Here is a 21,583-nt window from a genome sequence, read left to right as displayed (position 1 = left end):
ATATATATATATATATGAGAGAACTTAATTTGTGTTATACTGCTCGGCAGTACCATGTCTGTATGACAGTTACAAACCTTAATGTTGTCCTTGACATGTCAGAACATCATCCTCTGTGGCAGTTTGGCAAGCTTAGGCAAATATTGGGTAATAAACAAGAAGTGATATCTTGTATTCCTGGGAGCTTGCATGACATGGTGTGTGTGTGTGTGTGTGTGTGTGTGTTATCAAGTTTTACAAATCACCTCCACACCTGAACATTGGGCTTGTGTTTGTTAAAACCATTTAAATTGTAGATTTTCTTTGAAATTCTTATTTTCAGTAATGTTTGCTTTGAAATGGCCACTAATTGGAAGGCCATGAGGGTAAAACATGACTGCAGACACTTCCTCTTCCATATGTTATGATCAAGATTTTTTTGTCAGCATTTGTGTAATACATACATAATACAGATACAAGTGTCCACTTAGCTTAAAATAGACCTACATTAAAATTAGTAAACCACATCAAGTTTAAAAAGATGTGTTTAAGAGCAGTGCTGAGTGACAAAATGATAACAATAATTACTGATACAATGCAATTCTGTTATTGAATTTCATCACCCCTGTGCATGTTCTGGGGAATGTAGTAGCAGAATTAATGTTTCTTTGCTAACATAATGGATAGGATACTATTTACATTATCCCAATTAGAAACATGTTTGCACAAAGCTGAAAAATGAAATGCAATTCAGAGAGCCAGACACCGCAAGCTCAGTAAATGGATTGTTATGTGAAACAGTTGTAGGGTAGATTGCCTTTATATAATTGATTTGATGTGTAGAATGATGCGGGAGTGGGATTCGAGTTGTTGTATTACGACTTGCCTCTTGTTATTCGGACAGGATCCAGAATTATGGAGTTAGGTTATTTAACCTAACCTGAGCTGCTGTCAGAGGAGACTTTATTTCTTCTCCCTGACTTTGTAGTGTTTGAAAAGGTTAACATTACTGAGAACATCAATACAAGTTGAGACAGAGAGAAAGAGAAAGGGGAGAGCAATTAATGCTGATGAATGGGGCAGCACTAATAGATAAAGTGTAGGACGACAGGTCCATCCATCATGCCTGGCCTGAACAGGTGCACTCATCTGCTTATTGATTGAAGGGTTGAAGACTTGAGTCCATAAACTGAACCACTGTGTCTCTGCTTTTCCTTTTCTCTGCAAACTCTCTCTGATAAAGATGCTGCTGAGCTATTTCTTCTTTGTTTATTTATTGCACAGGTAACAAGACACAGAAAAACCGTAATGCATTAAAGTCCAACTGAAATCACATTTAGTCATCCCCTTTTGCAGTCAAAAACAATGTCAATTTGTTTTTTTTTTAGATTTATTGTTAATAAAATGCTCCTCTTCCTCTCAGCTGGAGAGGCGAGTGGATGGACAGTAGCTGGCAGGCTCAGTCCCAGCAGGGCAACGGAAGGCAAAGTAGGTGACGAAGTACAAAGTAAACAAACTCGCATTGTAGCTACAGTACATATCATGGACAGACAGGGTGTTGTTAGCAGTAGTTTTGAAGAGTAAGAACCATACCAGCATCTAACTGGACTAAAGTGACATTTGCAGGTACGTTTACATGCTGTTTAATTAGCTATTTAGCAGCAAACTGATGTTAGCAGTGCGCTTATTCCCCCGTGAATGTTTGTTTGGTGGCTCGTTCAACAAGTTAAGGCGCAGGACAAGATGTGTGATCATGTTTTTAAGTTGGATAAGAAGGAAACTTTAGCAGGGAAGCTAATGTGGGTTGTTGTTGAGAGTCTGTGGCTCTTGTAGTGTATAGCAGGATGCTGTCAATCTGTTGGTCAGTGTGAACACCTTCTCCGCCTCTGATAGAATGCTGACATTACTGCTTCATGCAAATATGGTGTAAAATAAGCAATTCAGAAAGAGGACCGATAGGATACTGACAAGCAACTTCATAGTGCTTTCACAGCCGTAGTTCTGTTCTTGTGGTCCAGATAAAGGAAATAAATAATACTTTTACCCTTTTGCCATTGCTGTCATCCTACATTGACTGTAAAATGGTGAATAACATTTTCTAAGCGTCACAAACCCCCCTGAAATGACTCTTCCAGCGTTCCAGCACTTTTCAGACCTGCATGCTCTCAACTTGCTGGGCTGGAGAAGGACTACTGAACATGCTGCTATGGGTTCAAAAATGTGGAAGCCCACAGAGGCTTTCTCAGTGTATGTGCCCAGTGAGTAACTTTCGTAGGACGTGGTATCCAGTTCTTCTTAATACATCCATGATTGCTACATGGACAAGTCTGTTGTTTGGTTTACACCAGGGCTGGTGTGGCAGCTTTCACACCAGCCTTAACAAACCAAACCAAACGGACACCAAACAGGTTGGGTGTCCAAAGCATTCACTGCAAACAGAAGAGGGCAAGACTCATCAATTATATATATTTATATTTGGAAGAGAAAATAATAGCAAACAGTAAAATTATTACTATTAAGCCTACGTATCATTACCTAAACTGTCTGTTGTACACATTTGTCAAACTTTATAGACCATCTTCCTGGTTCAGCATTGGCCGACTGTACAGCAGTAAGTACTCTACCGCCAGTAAGAACGGCAAACAAGTGTATTCCTTATGAAAGACTCAGCAGCTGAGTGATAACCTGTTTTGACTACTTCCAGGAACTATGAAACAAGGAACTAAAAGCAATTTTCAGTTAAGGAAACAACAACATAGAGTCATAGTCTTTGTATTAACTGTTGTGTGGCTCTGATGTTTGATTGGATGTAATGAATGAATGAAAAGGAGACATAAAGAGGTGGAAAAGGAGACTGGAACTCCTCTCCATAGTAGACGGTCTGCTGAGTGAGTGTTTGATGGCTGTTCGTTTCTACTTTAGAACATGACTACCGTGAAACACTCAGCAAATAAAGTTTTGTTTCTCTCATTCATTCATTTTGTTCTATCGTCCCTCGTCTTAACATTGATAGCAGGACTTCCTTTTTAGTGAATGAAGTGGTACACAAGTTGTTCTTGCCTCGGCGTTTGTGTTCACCAATCAGCAACGTTCAGCTATGGAGGGTTTAAAAGGTTCAAAACCAAATATACAAATACATAAATAATTATATAATTAAATGCTTAAATAAATGAGTAAATAAATAATTATGCAATTTAATGCTTAATTGTCACCATAAATAAGTCACAAATGAAATGAGACATTAAATATATAAATGTTAAATTTATTTGTGTATTTCTTTATTTATTAATTCATTTAGATATATTTACACATTTGTGTATCCATTTATTTATTTACTTATTCATTAATTCACATTTATTCATCTATTTATACTTTTATTTATTTCTTTACATATACTTTTATTCATCCATAGTGTAACTTACTACAGAAAAATCAATAAATGTGTCAACTTTATCCATCAAAAGTCAGGCGTTTGGTTAAAGCCTCTGATTGGTGAATGAACAGTGCTACAGACCCAGCAGGCTCAACCAGTCAATTGAGCTCTCTTTGATCGAGGTATGAGTTTTCACACTATTAAGCTATTACAATCCAGCAGATGGGCGTTATTATGGCTCCCACTGTTTTTCTTGGCATGACACACCCTCTGTAGCATTCAAGCTCAAGGATTGGTCAGACGTCCATGCTTGTGTCGCTAGCCTGCTATTTCCTAACTGTATGTTCAGTGGGTGTCTGGTGCTGAGTAATGGGAAATGTTAATTATGAAGGACTATGAGTTAACAGTTTGAATCAAATATAGAGGCTTTATTATGGATAGCTTGTAAAATAGCGATATGGGGCACTGAATTTTTCTTTCTTCCTTCAGATCTCTTTTCCTGGGACTGCTGCTACTGCACTGAGGAGCTGTTGTGCCGCACGCCGGCCACAACACACCGCAGTACGGATAGACATGTTGATGAGGACAGCTGTTGAAATGCAGTTTCTGGACGTTTTGGAAGTTTGCACCGTCCAAAAATAAAAAAGAATCTAAAGGCCAGCCCAGTGTGATGTTGGTGCTGGGAGCTGAGGCGAGAGTTGCTAGTGCTGGTGGAAGGTGCAAACCTCCAAAACTTCCCGAAACTGCATTTCAAACAGTGGACCTTGGCAACATCTCTATCCGTCCTGCGGTGCGCTGTGGCGGTACAGCTCCTAGATGCAGCAGCAGTCACGAGAAAAGAGATCGAGCCAGCGAGTGAGAGAGAGAGAGTAGGTGTGTTGTAATTCTTGTCTCATTTGTGGTCTGATAAACAGTAAATTCATCAAATTCAGTGCCCCGTATCGCTATTTTTCAGGCTACGCACAACACAGCCTCTATGCTTGACTCAAACTGTTCACTCATAGTCCTTTGGAATTAGCATTTCCCATTACTCAACATCAGACACCCACTGAACATACAGTTAGGAAACAGCAGGCTACCGATGCAAGCATGGACGCCTGGCCAATCCTAGCGCTTGAATGGTACGCAGGGCGTGTCTTGCCAAGAAAAGCAGCGGGAGCCATAATAACACCGTCCAGGTCGACTAGCATTGTTGCAGCCCTCCATCATATCACCCTGCAGCCTCAGTTGCTGTAATATCTCTGTGAGGATCGTTAATACAGCTTCATTAATTTCTATGTCAGTCAGGGCCGATATCATTCCAATTCATTCAGTCAAGCCATCAGTCTGATCTCAAGCATAGGAATTGACATTTGCCTCCATCTGTTCAGCTACAGCCAACATATCTACCATTGTAGCACACAAGATTTCATTAAGATCCACACTGGGTGCTGCCATCCTGGATAAGGCAAAAGCAGTAGATTCAAGTTCAACCACCAGTTATAGTTTGTCCCCTGACTTTTGGATGAAGTTGACAGATTTATTTATTTGGCTGCAGCAAATTACACTATGGATAAATAAAAGTATATGTAAATAAGTGGAAATATGTGGATAAATGGACAAATATGTAAATAAATAAATGAATATACAAATGTGTGTATATAACTAAATAAATAAGTACACAAATAAATTTAAAATTATATATTTAATGTCTCATTTAATTTGTGATTTATTTATTTATGGTGACAACTAAGCATTCAATGTGATTATTTATTCATTTATTTAAGCATTTTATCATACAATTATATTTATTAAGCATTATATTATATCATTATTTATTCATTTATTTAAAGCCATAATATGTAATTATTCCACATTAAAATGTCTAAAAACAACTAGACCTATGTTATATATTTTGTTGAGTTGTGTACTTACATTAACAACATCGACGAACAACGTTGGAGAAACACTGATTTTTTTTTTAGGTGAAGCTGCTTTAATTAGTATTTTTACTGATTTTAATCTGCGTGTACGTTTGTTTTTGGAGAGGAGGAGACCTCTGCAGATAATTCGGCTTGCCATAGACACTTGCTGAACGTCTGGATCTTAAGTTATAAGAGAAACACATCGAACAAATGTTGGTAGCAGCTCAGCTAACAGCCCCTACCAGACGTCTGGTGCTCGCTGAACATCGTCAGAGAAACACTGATTTTTTTTTTTTAGGGGAAACAGCTTTATTCAGTGTTTTTACCTGTAATCTCCGGGTCCATTTGTTTTGGAGAGGAGGAGACCTCTGCGGATAATTCGGCTCCCGGTAAAAACATCCTGAACGATGAACACTGGAGTAATCATATTCCGGAGAAGGCGGTTGTTTAACAATGAAGACAACAATTCCCATGATCCCACGCTACTTCACACCATCATCACACTCCGTCTTTTGCTATTGTTTTGATTGAGAGACCCCAACGGCTAAAATTACATATTGTGCGTTTAAGCATTTTATTATATAATTATTTATGTATCTATTCATTTAGTTTTAGCCCTTAAAACCCTCCATATTCAGCCATGTAAAGTCCACCCTGATAGTTCTTGAACCATTGGAGAGTTCTACCCATAGACTGTATAAAAATATGGATGCAGCCACTGTGACATCACCCATTGGTTTCTGAAGAGCAGTTTTGCTGCTCCGGCCGTTGCCATCTTGGCAGTGCGTGACTCTGCCTAACTCCTGGCCAATCCAAAATGGGCAAAGAGGCGGGCCAAATGGCTGAAATAAGCCACCTAGCGGCTGGCGGACCTGTCACTCAAAGCAGCCATGTCCTTCATTATGCACAACTTTACAGCTTAATAAAATTTAATCAGGTGAGTTATAAAAAAATTCAACCCCCGTACAGTTGTCATCAAAGGGGAAATTAGCTATAGAGACCAAAAACGTTTTTTGTACCAGGCTGTGAACATGTTTATTTCTGCTGTAAAGTTGGGCATTTTAACATGGGGTTCTATGGGGATTGACTCACTTTTGGAGCCAGCCTCAAGTGGCCATTCGAGGAACTGCAGTTTTTGGCACTTCCGCATTTGCTTCATTTTTCAGCCCCAGAGGTTGCCGCTTGGTTCTACCCTTGGAGCAGGGACCTGTTTTTACAACTGGAACTTTCCTACAGGAACTACATTTCATCCCTAGTTCCTAAGTTCCTGAAAAGTTTCTTGGTCCCCTGTGAAAGTTCCTATGATGGAAACGCCCTAAAACATTTGTCTTCCAATCTTTTGGTTGTAAGCAGACACCGTTAACAAGAGTTGTCTCAGGAAGTGGTGTTTCCCATAGAATTGTTATCAGATACCGGTGATTGTCGGGGTTTGGTTAAGATGCAAGTCTCACTTTGTATTGTGTTAATGAAAGTGAACATGCACTCTTACTGTACTGTAGATAACTAAGCAGTTGTGCAGCAGCAGCTCAATGTTGAACAGTGTAAGATGTAGGAAAAAAAATATTGTCATCACTTGTCAGCCTTTTTATTGTCCTAATGGTGTTGATTGACTGTCCCTTTATAGTTGTAGAGGCAGTGGAAAAAAACATCTAAAATACAGCACCTATAACTGTTAACTGGAGTATGTGGTATAACAAACCCTTTCTCCCTCTCATTACTAGGTGCAGCATCCGGACCAACCATCAGACTGGATTCACTTTTTTTGTGACCAAGGATGATCTTTTGGAATTAATATTCAGTCCTGACACCTCCTACGTGTTTCCTCCATATACACAAAAGCAGTTTGCAGCACAAAAGAGGAGGCCACTGATCAGCACTTTTTTTCGAGGTTGGAGAAGGATACTTCAAACCTGGAAAACCTCAAGATGCAGTCTCTATCTTCCATGCATAATAGCAACATTTTTTCACATTTGCGTTAAGGTCATGTTTTAGGACGTTGCTCCAGAGAGGCTGTATCCTCCAAGGGATTGTTGTGGGAGGGTATTATCCAAGCCTCAGTGCTCTCTGCTGGGGAAGGAAGCAGAGGGAAAGCCCTGGAAGTCCCTGGAGAAGAAAACGGCCTGTAGCTGGGAGGCTGACGGTTACATAACTAACAGGCGCGGTTGTTCGCAAACACAGTGGATCAAGGAGACCAGTGGAGAAACTGAGGTTAAGTGTGTTCTGTGTTGCTGAAGCCGGCTGATATTACTCCCATTTACTGTTCACACTTAATCCCCAGGGCTCCTTATCAACACAGCTGTATTCACGTTTAACCTCCTAGGTGTAATTTTAGCTCTCAGCATTTTCATTTACATGGATACTAATGGATGTTCTACTGGATTTTCACCCAGATGTTTTGGAAAGTACCACACCATTACTTCCTGCTTTTTGTCTTCCAATCACACCCCTGGTGCAGCTGGCAGGTGAGGTGGTTTGAATCAGCCACCGGCGGGGTTTAGGGATGCCCCGACACAGGAAAACCAGGCTACTCCATTGGCCCGCTTACAGACTGCTGTTTCTAATACGAGTCCTGGACTGAAAGCAAATTGTCTCCCTCTCTGACAGAGAGCAAAAGGGTTGTCGTCTTTTTTTTTTATTTACAAGACTTTTTCTCACACTGCTACAGCTGCGCAGACTGCTGATCTGCGGGTGCTGAAAACTCCAGAATCTCCATATATTTTACTAGCACAGACTTGGCTACTAACAATCCCATGTCCCATTTTTGGTCTGGACCTGCACTTTTTCTAAGCTGAAGAAGGTCACAGAGGAAGGAAAACCAAAAGCCAAGTCAGATTATCACACAGGACATTTTCTCTTTCAAGCTGTCCTTTCTCTTTCTTTTCACTCTCATTTTATGTCTCGCTTTTGCTTTTCTTCTGTCTTATTTGTTCATCTCCTACCAAAACAGGTCTACCTCTGCCTACTCTTGTACCTCACAAAAGTCCCATTTATTTACCAATCAAATCAAAGTGTTCAGTCTACTGACCTGTCCACCAACCTGCTCACACCAGACACAAGACATAGAAAGCACCATTCTGTCACAATTGAATTTAATTTCAAATTTCAGTTTGATCTGTCAATCAAGGTTCATCAGTTGTGCTGAGGTTTGATAGTTATGTATTTCAAATAGGACTTCAACATCACTAAGGAACAAAATTATTGTGTCAGCAGAAGGGTCCAGATACTTTTTTTATATCTAAATAATAGCCATGTTTTTTTAATTGCACTATTATGATTTTCACCAAGCCTTTATTTACCTTTCTATACAACAAGCAGATTTAGTCTTTTTAGACTGATTTTATTCTTGTGGACCCTTAAGAATGATCTATTTCTATTGGCTTGTATTTTTAATTGATTGACATGTTTGGTAGAGCAGAGTTGAACTAGTATTGTGTATTTGCCTGCGACTCTTAACAGGTAGCTGTCCGGACACCTTTTCCTCTTAACAATCTGTGGCTTATTTGTTTATCCCGCATTCCCACCTGTTTTTCTGGCTGACTGGAAAACAAAAGCTTTTACAGCAGTGACTTGTAAGCTTCTTTTAATCTCTCACACACAGTTGATCAGGATTGACCTAAGAACCTAAGAAAACAAGTGTTGGCTCCTCCTCCCATCTCAGTGTGCTGATGCCAAGGAGTGTTTCCCTCTTTTCCACGAGAAAGAGGAAGTCCTTGTCAACTATCCCTCCATATTTTTTTGTATCTTTTTTTTCGCCAATCCACCATTTCTAACCCTAACTACAAATCCACTCAATACACCTAAAGAAACTGTTAACTCTGAATGACGAATCCCTCAGCATAGCTGTTGCTGAACACAACACACACACATCAACACACAGGAAGTGATGCCAGGTGGCAGCAGTAAGAGCGGAGGGCGGGGTCCATCCTCGTCACCCCTCCCCCACACCGTGGTCCCGCCCAGCAGACCCCTGCGACCCTCCCGCTACGTCCCTGTGTCAGCAGCCACTTTCTTCCTCGTTGGTTCCACCACGCTATTCTTCTGCTTCACGTAAGTGGAACAGCTCATCAGTCACACACACATACAGCTACAGAAAGGACCATTTCATCTCACAAACAGAAAAATGGTAACTTGCAGGTAGGTTGTTGTAACCATCCTGGAGAAAGAATGTTCTTCTGTGGATTTATTATTTAGGTCATCTCAGGTGCTTCTTCATGTAATCCCAGATTGACTCCATGATGTTGAGATCAGGGATCTGTGGGGTCCAAACCATACCATCTGTTGCAGGACTCATCATTCTTCTTGAAAATAGTGAAAATAGTTCTTTATGACTCTAGCTGTATGCTTGTCATGTCATGAATAAATTTGGGACCAATCAAACACCTCCCTGATGGTATTGCATAATGGATAAGAATCTAAACATCTAGGGTGCCTGAAACTTTTGCACAGTACTTTTCATGGTCCTATAAAAATCCACAACCATCTCCTTCATCTTGGTCATAATTAAAAGGAGATGGCTGTACCCACACCATGCCATAAGGCAGTCCACCAGTTCCCTGTACTCGGCCTCCTGTCCACCACTGACACACCCCACAACTGCAGAGTCATCTGAACATTTCTGCAGAAGACCAGAGTTGTATTGGAAGTCTTTTAGTGTCTTTCAGCTTGTTGTTTTGGTTTTATGAACTTATTAGTTGGTCCATTCTCAGCGTTGTCATCAGCCCTCCTGTTCCAGCAGCAGCAGGCACTGTTTTAAGCTCTGATAAACCTGTACAATACCTGCCCCACCATCAAACAGCAGACACAGTCAGCAACTAGCTGGTGAACATAGTGGAGCATTTAGGAGCTAAAGAGCAAGATTTAGCCAGCTTTAAGCTCAAACCAGACTTGCTCACAATAAGCTGGATCAGTTTTATCAAGCTGAAGGCCGTCTTTTAGGGATAGAGAAATGAACCAAATCTATTGGTGTATCAATCTCTCAATAAAGAGTAAAATACTGTACATTTATACATGATAAAGTAGGCTACATAATAAAATTTAATTTGTACAGTACAGCCAAAAAATAGCCAAATTTAGTTTGGGAAGTCATTATCAAAAGAAATGTAATCTGTACTGCTTTCTAGTTATCAGACTAATGGAACCAGAAAACATGTTAATTAAACTGACATTTTGATGGGTATTTGTCACATAAACACTAATCTGTATGAAGTGTTGCATCTGTACACAGTTGGATTGAAACAATTAACTTGAATATAATTAAGTTTGAGTCAGTTTCATAAATTGTGAGTACATATTACCAAATACTTAACTCAGTTTGCTGGAAATTTGTCAAATGACTTAATTTCTTAAATGTTTTCATTGCTTTGGTAGATTTTATAATCATGAGCACTGTCATATAAGCAACATTGAACCAATCATTTGAGGACACATAGTTTCAACTCTCTGCACATGTTTAAGCTAAAAAAAACAGATTTAACCTGCTGTGATGCAGTAGCTTGATACCTGGAAACATACAGCCAGGACAGTGTGGTTATTTGTCTACAAATGGTGGATTGTGAAGAGATTCCGCCACTTTTCTAGTTTGAGAGTTTCAGTATGGATGCAGAACTTTGTAAAAAAAACAACAAAAAACAGTCAGTACTGAGCTGAGTTTGTTTTCACATGTAAACAGCGTTTTCAGATTTATTCGCCCCAGTGTGGCCTTAAGCCCCATGAATGTTTTTGACAGAATGCTAAGTCAATGATGTTATAGACTGTCAACACTAATCTTGCTGACACCTCACTCTGGAGTGTGTTTGTGTGTGTTTGTCAGAGGGTGAGAGTGTGAGAAGGGAAAAAAATAGTAGTGAGAGTGGGAATGTGTGAAGCTGTCTGTGGGAGAAATGACGTGTATACGGATTGTTAATGTGAAAAAGTCAGAATGACAGGTTTGAGTTAGTGTGTGTGTGTGCGCGCGCACCCGCCTGTCTGTGTATATCTGTGTGTGCAAACAGTATGTGAGAAAATCTAAGCTGTGTGTGTGTGTGTGTGTGTGGTCAGTTTGGTGGGCAGTTAGCTCAGTGCTTCAGATTAGTGGAGAGAAAATAGGCCAACATCTGTCACCCTGACAAAAGCCCATCATCCAGTCTCTCACTCTGTCTTTCTCCCTGAGTGTGTTAGTGTTTGTGTCCCTGCAGTCACTCTCACATTCCCTCTCATTTTCTCATCAGTGAAAGATTACAACACTGCAAGAACAGGCTGGAAAAGATTATCTGGAAAAATGAGGGAGTACAGGAGGAGACCATAAACCAGTCGTATGGTTATGTTGTTTAAATATTGGATTATTATTATTTTGTTTTTTAGAAAAATGATTAATAATATGCATTTCTTTGAGGTAATTAATTTTGGAATGCATATAGTCAAATACAATAATGCTAAATAACAGTACTCATTGTAAGCTACTTCTATCTTAAAAACATCATCAACCATCCAAAACCCATACTGGTCAAACTGACCAGTTTAACATCTGTTTGCTGCGTTACTCACAGTCTGATGAGAAAGATCAGTATCACTTTAATTTCTCTCAGTTCAGGACACAGATGAGCTTAGCTCAATGACTGGAAGCAGTGGAATACTGCCAGCTCAGTCAGCAGTGTCCATCAAATGTGACAAAATGTGGTTTACAACAGCATCTTCACATTTTGGGTATAATGTCATGGAGACACAACAATCCAGTGTAAGCAGTGCCATGCTGCTTTGGTATTTTCCTGACCATGAAATTCACTTTGCTGGTCATTTTGGTGCTTAGCACACTGGGCACAGATGGGAGGAGAGGCGCAAATAGGTGGGAGGTTCATTCAAAGAGGCAACACAAAGTTGTTGGTATTTAGTGGAATTTGGGTCCTAAACTTCACGCTGAGAAGAGACATCTCAGACGTACCTCTGTTTTTGGCACGATGTCAATCCACTGACGCTTTGGTGATTTTATCAACAAGAGCAAAGTCAACACTTGTAGCAAATGTGCTGTAATTTGCTTAAAATATAAATAAACAATTAATTTAATAATATAATTTAATTAACTGTTAATGAAATATTCAGCCAATGATTTAAACCTGCAGTGCCGAACTTTTACATATAAATGAACGTTTGTTATATTCAAGCCCTTGCTAATTGACTTCACACAATGCTGATTAAGTCTATCACCTACAGATACATCTCTTTGTATTTCACAGCATACCAGAGTTTTTAAACTGGTGTCGGGTTTGACGTTCCTGCACTAGTTGTGTGACACTCAAAACAATTTATTCATAATTTAACAGCTGCAACCGTAACAACAGAGTAGGCCAACAGTGTTTTTGTAATTACTCTGTCAGTAGAGGGAGACAAAAGACCCGCACTCCAGTTTTAAATTGGCATAAAAAATACATTTTAATGTGATTAAATTAGGAACATCAGTAAAACAGCCTGCATTGATTTATAAATGAATATTGGTGATACAGTATCTGTTAACTGATGACTGACTGATGACTGACTGTTTGAGAGCTATGAGAGCAGTGATGTGACTGGCTTTATTTATGAATCACCACACCCTCTAATCTATAGTCAACTTCACCCATGCCCTTTTGCACTTTGCACTGCTGTGCAGACATGAACCAATGTAGCAGGTGTGCCAGGAGACACCCACACTGTCCATGTGCCCAAGATCTACCACGCTATGCTTGTTGTTGTGCTTCCATGGTTGAAATTGGACCCTTCATCTTAGACATTCAACATGTGACACTTGACTTCCTGGAGCTATTTCTTGGGCGTTGTCAGGTTTGAGCACTGTTGTAAAAACTGTTGTAAGTAATCTTAGGCAGCCATATATTTGTGAGATGTTTTTATTGACCTACGTCTTCAGGAGGAACTAGTGTACTTGGGGCTGAGGCAGGATGGGGAAAGGTTTGGGAAACAAATACATTGTTGGTTTCTGTCTTTTCATGAGATTTGTTGGTAATAAGAAAAATATAGAAGAAAGGTCAGCCTTTTCCTTTCCGCACGGTCAGTGATTCAGCTCACTTTGAGTGAGCCTACACTTTCACAGGTTTGAGCCTACAGACATGTTGCTGTGACAGCAGCTCCAGACACATTTTAAACCAGCATTGAAGACCTGTGAAATCCAGGCTCATGTGAAATCATCTACAGTCAAAGCATATCATTCCCAGTTAGCCACATATGGAGAACTATTCTCTGGACCTCTACAAGCTCTGGATGAAACGGATGAAATTAGTCTGAAGATGAATATCACCAAACTAGCATATTTCCCAAAGTGTATTTACAGTGATAATAATTATCAGTCTGGAAGAGGACCTCACTTTCATGATAACTAGGCAATATCATATGAAAGTGGTTGTCCTGGTTTTTTCTCTAACTGTCAGGCACTGTTCTCTCTGTTTATGTTTTAGATGTCCATGGCTTTCAGAGCGTTTCTCAGTGGCCGTGCCCATCTACAATGGAGTCATCTTCCTGTTTGTTTTGGCTAACTTCTGTATGGCCACATTCATGGACCCCGGCATCTTCCCGAGAGGTGGGTAGTTAGATGGAGGTACACACTGCACTTTATGTCTATACGTGATGTATTTTATGTCACTAAATAGGCCATTAAATTGTAGCTTCAGTTTTTTTGTTGCTGTTGGTTTTGTGTTATTTTCACCATTTAATAGACACAGAAAGATACTTAGTAGGGGACAGAGTTGAGGCAGTTCAGTTTAATTTGGTTTGATTTTAAAATCAAATTAGAGCTCACAGCAGTCACATTAAAATATTGTTGACAGCAACTGATTGATTGACTGACTGATTAACAAATTTCACTTTCACTTGATCTATGATTGATCCGAGGAGGAATTTCAGGGCGATTATTGAGAGAAAACGAGTTAGATGTTGGGTTGAGGGATTTGTGATGTGATATCAGGTCTAAAACCCTCATTATGGTTGACATCAGGGTTGATTGCGTGTGTTTTCTGTGGCTTGTCTCCATAGCCGAGGAGGACGAGGACAAGGAGGACGATTTCCGTGCTCCCCTCTACAAGACGGTGGAGATCAGAGGGATCCAGGTCAGGATGAAGTGGTGTTCAACTTGTCGCTTCTACAGGCCGCCACGGTGCTCCCACTGCTCCGTCTGTGACAACTGTGTCGAGGTGTGCACACAGACACACACACACACATACTCACCATTTACACAGAATATTCATGTACACTGTCTCTAATTAGGAAGGTCACAGTCAAGTTTTTACTTAAATATTTTCCTACTGAACCATGCACAGTCTGCCTAAAGAAGACCTACATGAAGATTTGTATATCCAAATCAAATCAGACAAGTGAGACAGTACATTTACTGCCAGGCTGACAATTACTGCTAACCTTTTCCTCTGCTCCGCTCGCATCCACCGTCACTTCTCTGCCGCTCACTCTTTTCCCACTCGCTACGCCAACATACTACGCAATGCCATATTCCTTAACAGAGTTACGCTACCAATAGTTTCCTAGGCAACGACACAGAGTTTGACTCGTTTTCACAGGTAATTTATTAGTCTGTCCCTCCCGCCACAGGAAATAATGGATTAATCCTGGAAGGCTGTTGATGTAGTACTTTTCTCCTTATGAAAGTAACACGGAGATTAATCGAAATGAGAATTTAGTCGGATGAGAGCATATCGACCAACTAATCGACCAGTCGACCAGCAGACTACAGCCCTACAAAAGTGCAGTTTGACTTGGAAAAAGCCCACACTATGATAATATAACAACACAATATATAGTCACCAAAAATAGAAGCTGATGTGATGAACTGTGAAGTGAAGCCTTACCAGATTTATTACTATGGAAATACTGACACTCCTCAGAGCTTTTCACATTGTTCATCACCTCATTGTCTGTAGCAACGGAATCAATAAAGTAACTAAATATGCTGCTGCACGTTATCTGAGGCCACTTCTACAAAGACCAAAAATATCAATAGTCGATAGGAGCTAAACTTGCATCAAGCATCAAATCAAGTTACTCATGTTATAATATCACTTTTCATATCAGCAAATGTCATTGACTGTGCCAGTTTTCTGACCTCAATGTCTTCTAACCCTCATAATGTAGGACTTCGACCACCACTGCCCGTGGGTGAACAACTGCATCGGCAGGAGGAACTACCGCTACTTCTTCCTCTTCCTCCTGTCACTGACGGCTCACATCATAGCTGTGTTTGGCTTCGGCCTGCTCTTCATCCTCTACCATCGCCAGAACATCGACCGCCTGCACGCCATCGTCACGTATCCTTTTAAGAACCTCCTAGTCTCTATGAATAGGGTTAGATTCATTTTAGATTGAAGATTCTGTTCAGTTTGCAACGACTGAAGCTCTCAAAAGCTTCAACAAGTCAGTATGTGTTTTCATGCATTAATACAATCTGCTTCTTTCTCCCCTCTCACCTAACTTGCTTAAGAAAATTTTCTCGGTAGTAAGTTTTTTTTGTGTCCCGATGGTCATGACGCACATCACAATGAAATCTATGAATGGCCTCCACCTTTCTGTTGCTTCTAATGTCTTTAATATATTCCTTGACCTCCTGTGCTCTCAGGCTGGCTGTTATGTGTGTCGCAGGCCTGTTCTTCATTCCCGTTGCTGGCCTCACTGGTTTCCACATAGTCCTTGTTGCCAGAGGCAGGACTACTAATGAGCAGGTAGGAAACTCCACTCAGTGTTTCGGTACGTGTGTACCAGAAACAGCTTGTGTGGAGCTCCTGAAATCCTCTAGTTAAAGATTTCAGTGTTAGAAATAAGAAGTAGGCATGAATGGAGTTGTATGTAGAGTAAATTTGCGCTTTGTCTCAGTGCTTTTAATGTTTAATGTAAAGCACTTTGAAATGTGCTATATCAATAAACTTGCCTTACCTACATGTCCAGGAAAAAAGGTCTTAAAACTTTACCTCTGATGCCTGTTTTTTCCCTTCGCTCTGTCACTGTTGGTGGCTGTTTTCATTTTCTTTATTCTTCAGGTAACAGGGAAGTTTAGAGGGGGCGTTAACCCTTTCACCAATGGCTGTTGGAAGAATGTCTCTCATGTCCTCTGCAGTTCACAAGCCCCCAGGTGCATTTTTTAAAACTTTATCCTTCCTATTAAACTACTGCTCTCTCTGATCAGCAACATCCAACAATCTTCCCCTCCTTCAATTTACATCACTCAATAAAATACACATAAGTGGTCATTTTACTGTTATATTTCTAATTTTTAGTCTTGAATTTGTATCCTTTTTATTTCTTATCGTCTAATCTGTGCTGTTTACATCAGTCTAGCACATTATTTCACCACACATGTGTCTGTGCTCTCTGCAGGTATCTGGGCAGGAAGAAGTGTGTGCAGAGTGTGTGTGTGCAGCCTCCTTTTCTGCGGCCACAGCTGACTGAGGCGCAGCTGGCTGCAAAGATCCTGGACAACGGCATACAGGGAGATCTGCATAGGGTAAGAACAGCAAGATGGGTGTGCTCACAGGGGACAAACGTTTCTGAAGTGCCATAAAACTGACAGGTGTGTTATTATCATTCTGATTCAAACACCGGTTTCAAAGAAAAAAACAGGATTGCTTTGGCCTGCTAGTAAACAAGTGTTATGTAAGGGTGCGGTGCTTCTCATTCAAACCTGCACTCAGTAAGTTTGCATATAGGCAGGTCCAGATGGCAGGGAGTGGTTTAAAAGCTGTTTGAAATTCAATAGCCAGAAATCCTGTAAGGTCACATCAGCAAACACAACACAACCACATCTATCAGCCCAACCTGCCTGTGATGCCTCATAAAAATGGATACCAAAACACACTACAGAGCTGGGATGATTTGTCTGTTTATTGTGTCCTGATGTCAGGAGTCAGATGTACATACATTAGTCAGCCCCAACAGCATCTTATAGTCTAACAAACAGTTGTAACAGTCAGAAATCACTGTACTGGTGGAGGTTGTTGGAGGCTACTCACATCAGTGGAATGAAGTCCACAGACAGTGGTATATCTGAGAGGGAATTGGATTGTTGAGGTTGAGGTTTGATTTAGTTTTTTTCTGGGCTTATTTTTTACTGAAACACTGATGACTGAGAAAAATTTTAAGTATTTTTCCAATTTGACCTTTTTTTTTTTTTTTTTTTTTTTTTTTTTTACAGGGACTGAGCAAAATATTGCAGCTGGTTGGTTGAGTTGTCATTTGCTAGATAGCAACTTTAAAGGGGACGTATTATGCTTTTCCTTATTTTCAGACATATATATGATGTCACAATATCGGATGTTCATGTTAAAAGTGGCCGACGTGTCAAATAACAAGGTAAACGTATGCAGCAGTAATCCCTGTGAACAAAAAGCAGCAGCTTCAGACTGCTCTGAACGCTCGGTTTCCAACAGATTTTTCTATTTTCAGCCCGAGCTGGCGTCAGTTCATGACAGATTTCTTTATATGGACATCTGCTACCTGCACAGTAAAGCAGGAAATGTTTGGTTGGCAATGATGGTAGAATTACGTAACTCTGATACGTAAAGCTGGCCAATCAGAACAGAGTGGGCTCATCGGGGGGGGGAGCTAAAACGGCGTGTAAGAGAAACTGTGTACATAGAGGAGAGATAAATAAGGAGTTTTTTGAACTGTGAATCATGCAGAGCTACTCTAGTGGAGTCCAAAAATAAAAAAATAGAGCTGGAATGAGCATAATAGGTCCTCTTTAAAGATGTTTAGTATAACCTTTAGCCAAGTCTAGTTCACAAAATATATTTGTTGTTGTTTCCTTTAAATGAAAAGAAAATATCAGTTTTACTCTTTGTCTTGTTTTAATTATTTCACTCTGGCTTAAAGTTAAATGTCAATCATGGAGAAAGCCCAAATATTCAGACACACATCCCCTTTCATTGTCACATAGACAGAAAATATTCTGTATATAATCATGTTTCTATATTTCAGGAGAAACAACTGAATGCGACTTTCAATCTCTTGATCTGTCTTCATCTGTTTTTTCCAGTCCAAGTCCAGTCTGGAGATGATGGAGAGCCAGTCATGTGACGCTGAGCCTCCTCCTCCTCCTAAACCGGAGCTCCGCTACCCTGGAATCACCAGAGGGAACACAGAGGGTAACACTTTCCAACTCCCTGCTTACAGCTGTAACTTTCACCACATATCTGAACATGAACTTTGTCTCCACAGTGATATTTTAATTCTATCTCTCTTCAAACTACCTGCAGAGTGCAGTCTACTGAACAAAGCCCCTCCCACCCCCACCATGTACAAGTACAGGCCCAGCTACAGCCCTGGCAAGAACCACACAGCGCTCACACACGCTTACGCCAACCAGGTAACGCACACATATACTGCACATACAAGAGAGACAGTCAGGTGATGTCGTTTCAAAGCACACTCATGTATAAAAAGTACATGGTGTGTGTGTTTCTGTTTTTCCATTTGTTCTAAGACACATTTGTCACTGCCTCTGCTTCTTTTATCTCTTTGATTTCAATCTAATGCATCTCCCTTTTTGTTTTTTTGTTTTTCCTTTTGATTTCCTGTCGGCCATCTTGGTTTGGTTTCTCAGTGGCTTTCTGTTGATCAGTATCAGTAAGTGATTGTTCTGAAAGCTTTTTGTCCTTTCTTATCTTCTCTTTTAACGTTGTTTCCTGCTCCTCTCTGTTGGTTCTGGATGTGGGTGAAATACTGCTTGAAAACATTTAAAATAGTTAGTGACTGGATTTATTTGTGTGACAAGCACTGATTGGACATAAAGCTGATTAAGATTTAAGTATTTTTGGGTTATATTATTGTCCCTGAATAGATGAGTTGTTTGTACTCAGTATTTGAACCCATGTCTGGTCTGTATCTTCCCACCTGTCAGTCCAGCACTCTGTAAAAATATTGTTTTGATTCTCCCTCATTTCTCTTTAGTTTGTTGTTCCAACTTCCATCTCTTTATTAGATTCCTTTCAGTCTTTTTCTCCTCTGCGATTAGAAATACATCTCAGTGACCCCTGTAGATTTTCCCCACATTTTGTGAAATAAAATTGTTCCCCTGTAGCCCATATCCAGTATTATTACTCAGTTATTACCATTATTTGGCAAGTTGGCATGTAAGCAATGCTCTACAAACACACCTAATTTTGATGTTTCATACTCTTGTATCTCAATTGGTCTCACATGAGAAAACATTTCCTGATTCTTCAGACAGACCAGGCCAACCATTGATCTTGCATTGTAATACAGAGGAATCAAAAGATCAACTTGGTTCCCTCTTTTATGTATTGTGGCGCTTCTGTAGATATAAGGTTAGATATAAGGAAGTTTTCATCTGGAGTCACTTTCAATAACTACCAAAAAATGATTCTTTCTGTTAAATTCCAGTTTCAATTTCTTGTCATTAGGAATATTATATTTTAATTGTAATGAATGATTTGTGTGACCTCAGCACTCCCTTGCAACTACTTGTCATTATTCTAGATTACGCATTTGTCTCACAGGTGGTCAGTACTAATATGTTTGACAATGCACACATACAATTGTTATTCACACACTGTTGCCATTTACAAATTACATGGAGAAAAGAAGACTGCACACTTTTGAATATGAAGACAAGCTTTCAGTCAGTAGACCATCATCAAGGCAAATGTTTGACAAAGAGAACCTCAAAGCTTATAATGCTATGATGCCCTTTCATGCACTTGGGAAATGCAGTTCACAGTGGATTTGCTCCCATGTCAGTGTGATGCTTGTTAGGTAGTGGCAAGGTTAGGAATGGCCAGTTAAATGGAGTGCAGGTAGTAGATATGATGTTAAATCTCTACCAGCTGAGAATTTAAACAGCAGCAGATGGTAGAGATGCAGCGGTAAACTTTAATTTCATCATTTCACAGCGTTTAAGTGTTGGCCATACTCTACCTTTTTGTATTTGAACTTTGCCACTACATTTGTGTTTATCTATCTGACGCTGTGATAGAGGTGCTATTTTGTTTACATGCCGCTCAGAGCTGTCACTTGTGTCCAACTGGATAAATTAATATAGAAAGCAATCTCCTAATTGCTTTGATGAAGGTCTAGTGACAGAAAGCTGACTATTATTTAATACTTGCGTTGGGGCCTAAGTGTGCAGAACCTTGATTTCTCCATGTTTGAGTGAGGTTTTTGGCCACCTTAGCATTGTGTTGTGAGGGTGGTGATGTTCTCAAAGTAAACATTGAACATCAAAAAAAATGGGCTTCAGACCAACAATATCAGCACTGATCTGTAAAGATCCAAGTCCCTGGTCATGAAAAATTGCTCATAACAACAGTTAAGGTGTCAAGATGTCAACACTAGAGGGAGCTTTAGTGTGGCCGGGATTCATGGTAGATCTCCCATGCTGGGTGAAACTCTGCTTCTGTTTGCTCAGCTTCTTGTTGTTTCTTTTCCCTCTCTCCTTCACCTTCCCTCCTCCTTTTCTTCCTCCCCCTGCCTCCTCCAGTTAAGTCGAGGGGAGAGTGTTGGCAGTGCCAGGGACTCTTCCTCCTCCACCTCCTCCCTCCTCCAGGCCAGCCAGCAGCCTGGTTTCCGCTCCCAGCCCAGCCTGGACCGCAGGGACACTTCATCTGACAGAGTAGCAGGGGGAGGAGGTGGGGAGAGGAGAGAGGGAGGAAGAGAGGTGGGAGGAGGGGGTATCCCTGGCTACTCCCTCGGCGGGCGCTCGTACCCCTCCTTCTCCGACCCCACCGTCCTATCAGGAGTGGCATCGCGATCTTCCAGCTCCACACACACCTCAGCAGGCACCGCCCACGTCTCCGAGGCAACCATCACCTCAGCCAGCTTCAAGAGCTTAGCCAATCAGACACCACCACCTCACCACCCATCCCGCAACGGAAGCCTGTCATATGACAACTTACTGGCAGGCAGCGACGATTTCGACAAAGGGGTGGCAGCAGGTTCGGTAGCCCCTGAGGTTTCCTCTGGAAGACCCTGTACACCAGCGGCAGGCGGCTACACCTCCCCCTTTCTGTCATCACAGCAGAGAGATGCTGAGATGCACTCCCAGTCCTCCCAGTCTCCCCATCACCACCATCACCACCGCTCCTCCCATCACCACCATCACCCCTTCCTCCATCGTTCCTCCTCCTCCACGTCCTCCTCCCCGCCGCCTCCCCCCGAGAGGGAGCGTCTGCTGGGCGAGACCCACCCCAGCACTCACCCCCCACCTGCCAATCAGGGCTCTGCTCCGCCCCCCTCCTCTGCCCCACCTCCACCACACCATCACCACCATCACTCCCATCATCACCACCACCATTCCCATCATCACCACCACCACTCCTCCTCCTCCTCCTCCACCACCACCTCACGC

At 41.0% G+C, this 21,583-nt stretch overlaps 1 protein-coding gene across 1 annotated transcript in view; it reads left to right on the top strand.

Moving 5' to 3' along the window:
* zdhhc5a (zinc finger DHHC-type palmitoyltransferase 5a) overlaps positions 1-21,583 on the top strand; it is a 28,833-nt gene that overhangs the window by 1,693 nt on the left and 5,557 nt on the right. The window contains 10 exon segments of the mRNA XM_042431267.1: positions 6,978-9,303; positions 13,677-13,798; positions 14,251-14,408; positions 15,361-15,533; positions 15,842-15,944; positions 16,260-16,351; positions 16,597-16,723; positions 18,254-18,362; positions 18,474-18,583; positions 20,717-21,583. Coding sequence (XP_042287201.1) covers positions 9,140-9,303; positions 13,677-13,798; positions 14,251-14,408; positions 15,361-15,533; positions 15,842-15,944; positions 16,260-16,351; positions 16,597-16,723; positions 18,254-18,362; positions 18,474-18,583; positions 20,717-21,583 — 2,025 coding nt within the window. The 5' untranslated portion in view covers positions 6,978-9,139.

Source organism: Thunnus maccoyii, chromosome 2 (assembly GCF_910596095.1).
Source record: "Thunnus maccoyii chromosome 2, fThuMac1.1, whole genome shotgun sequence".
Classification (NCBI taxonomy): domain Eukaryota; kingdom Metazoa; phylum Chordata; class Actinopteri; order Scombriformes; family Scombridae; genus Thunnus; species Thunnus maccoyii.
This window is presented reverse-complemented; position numbering and strand designations above follow the sequence as displayed.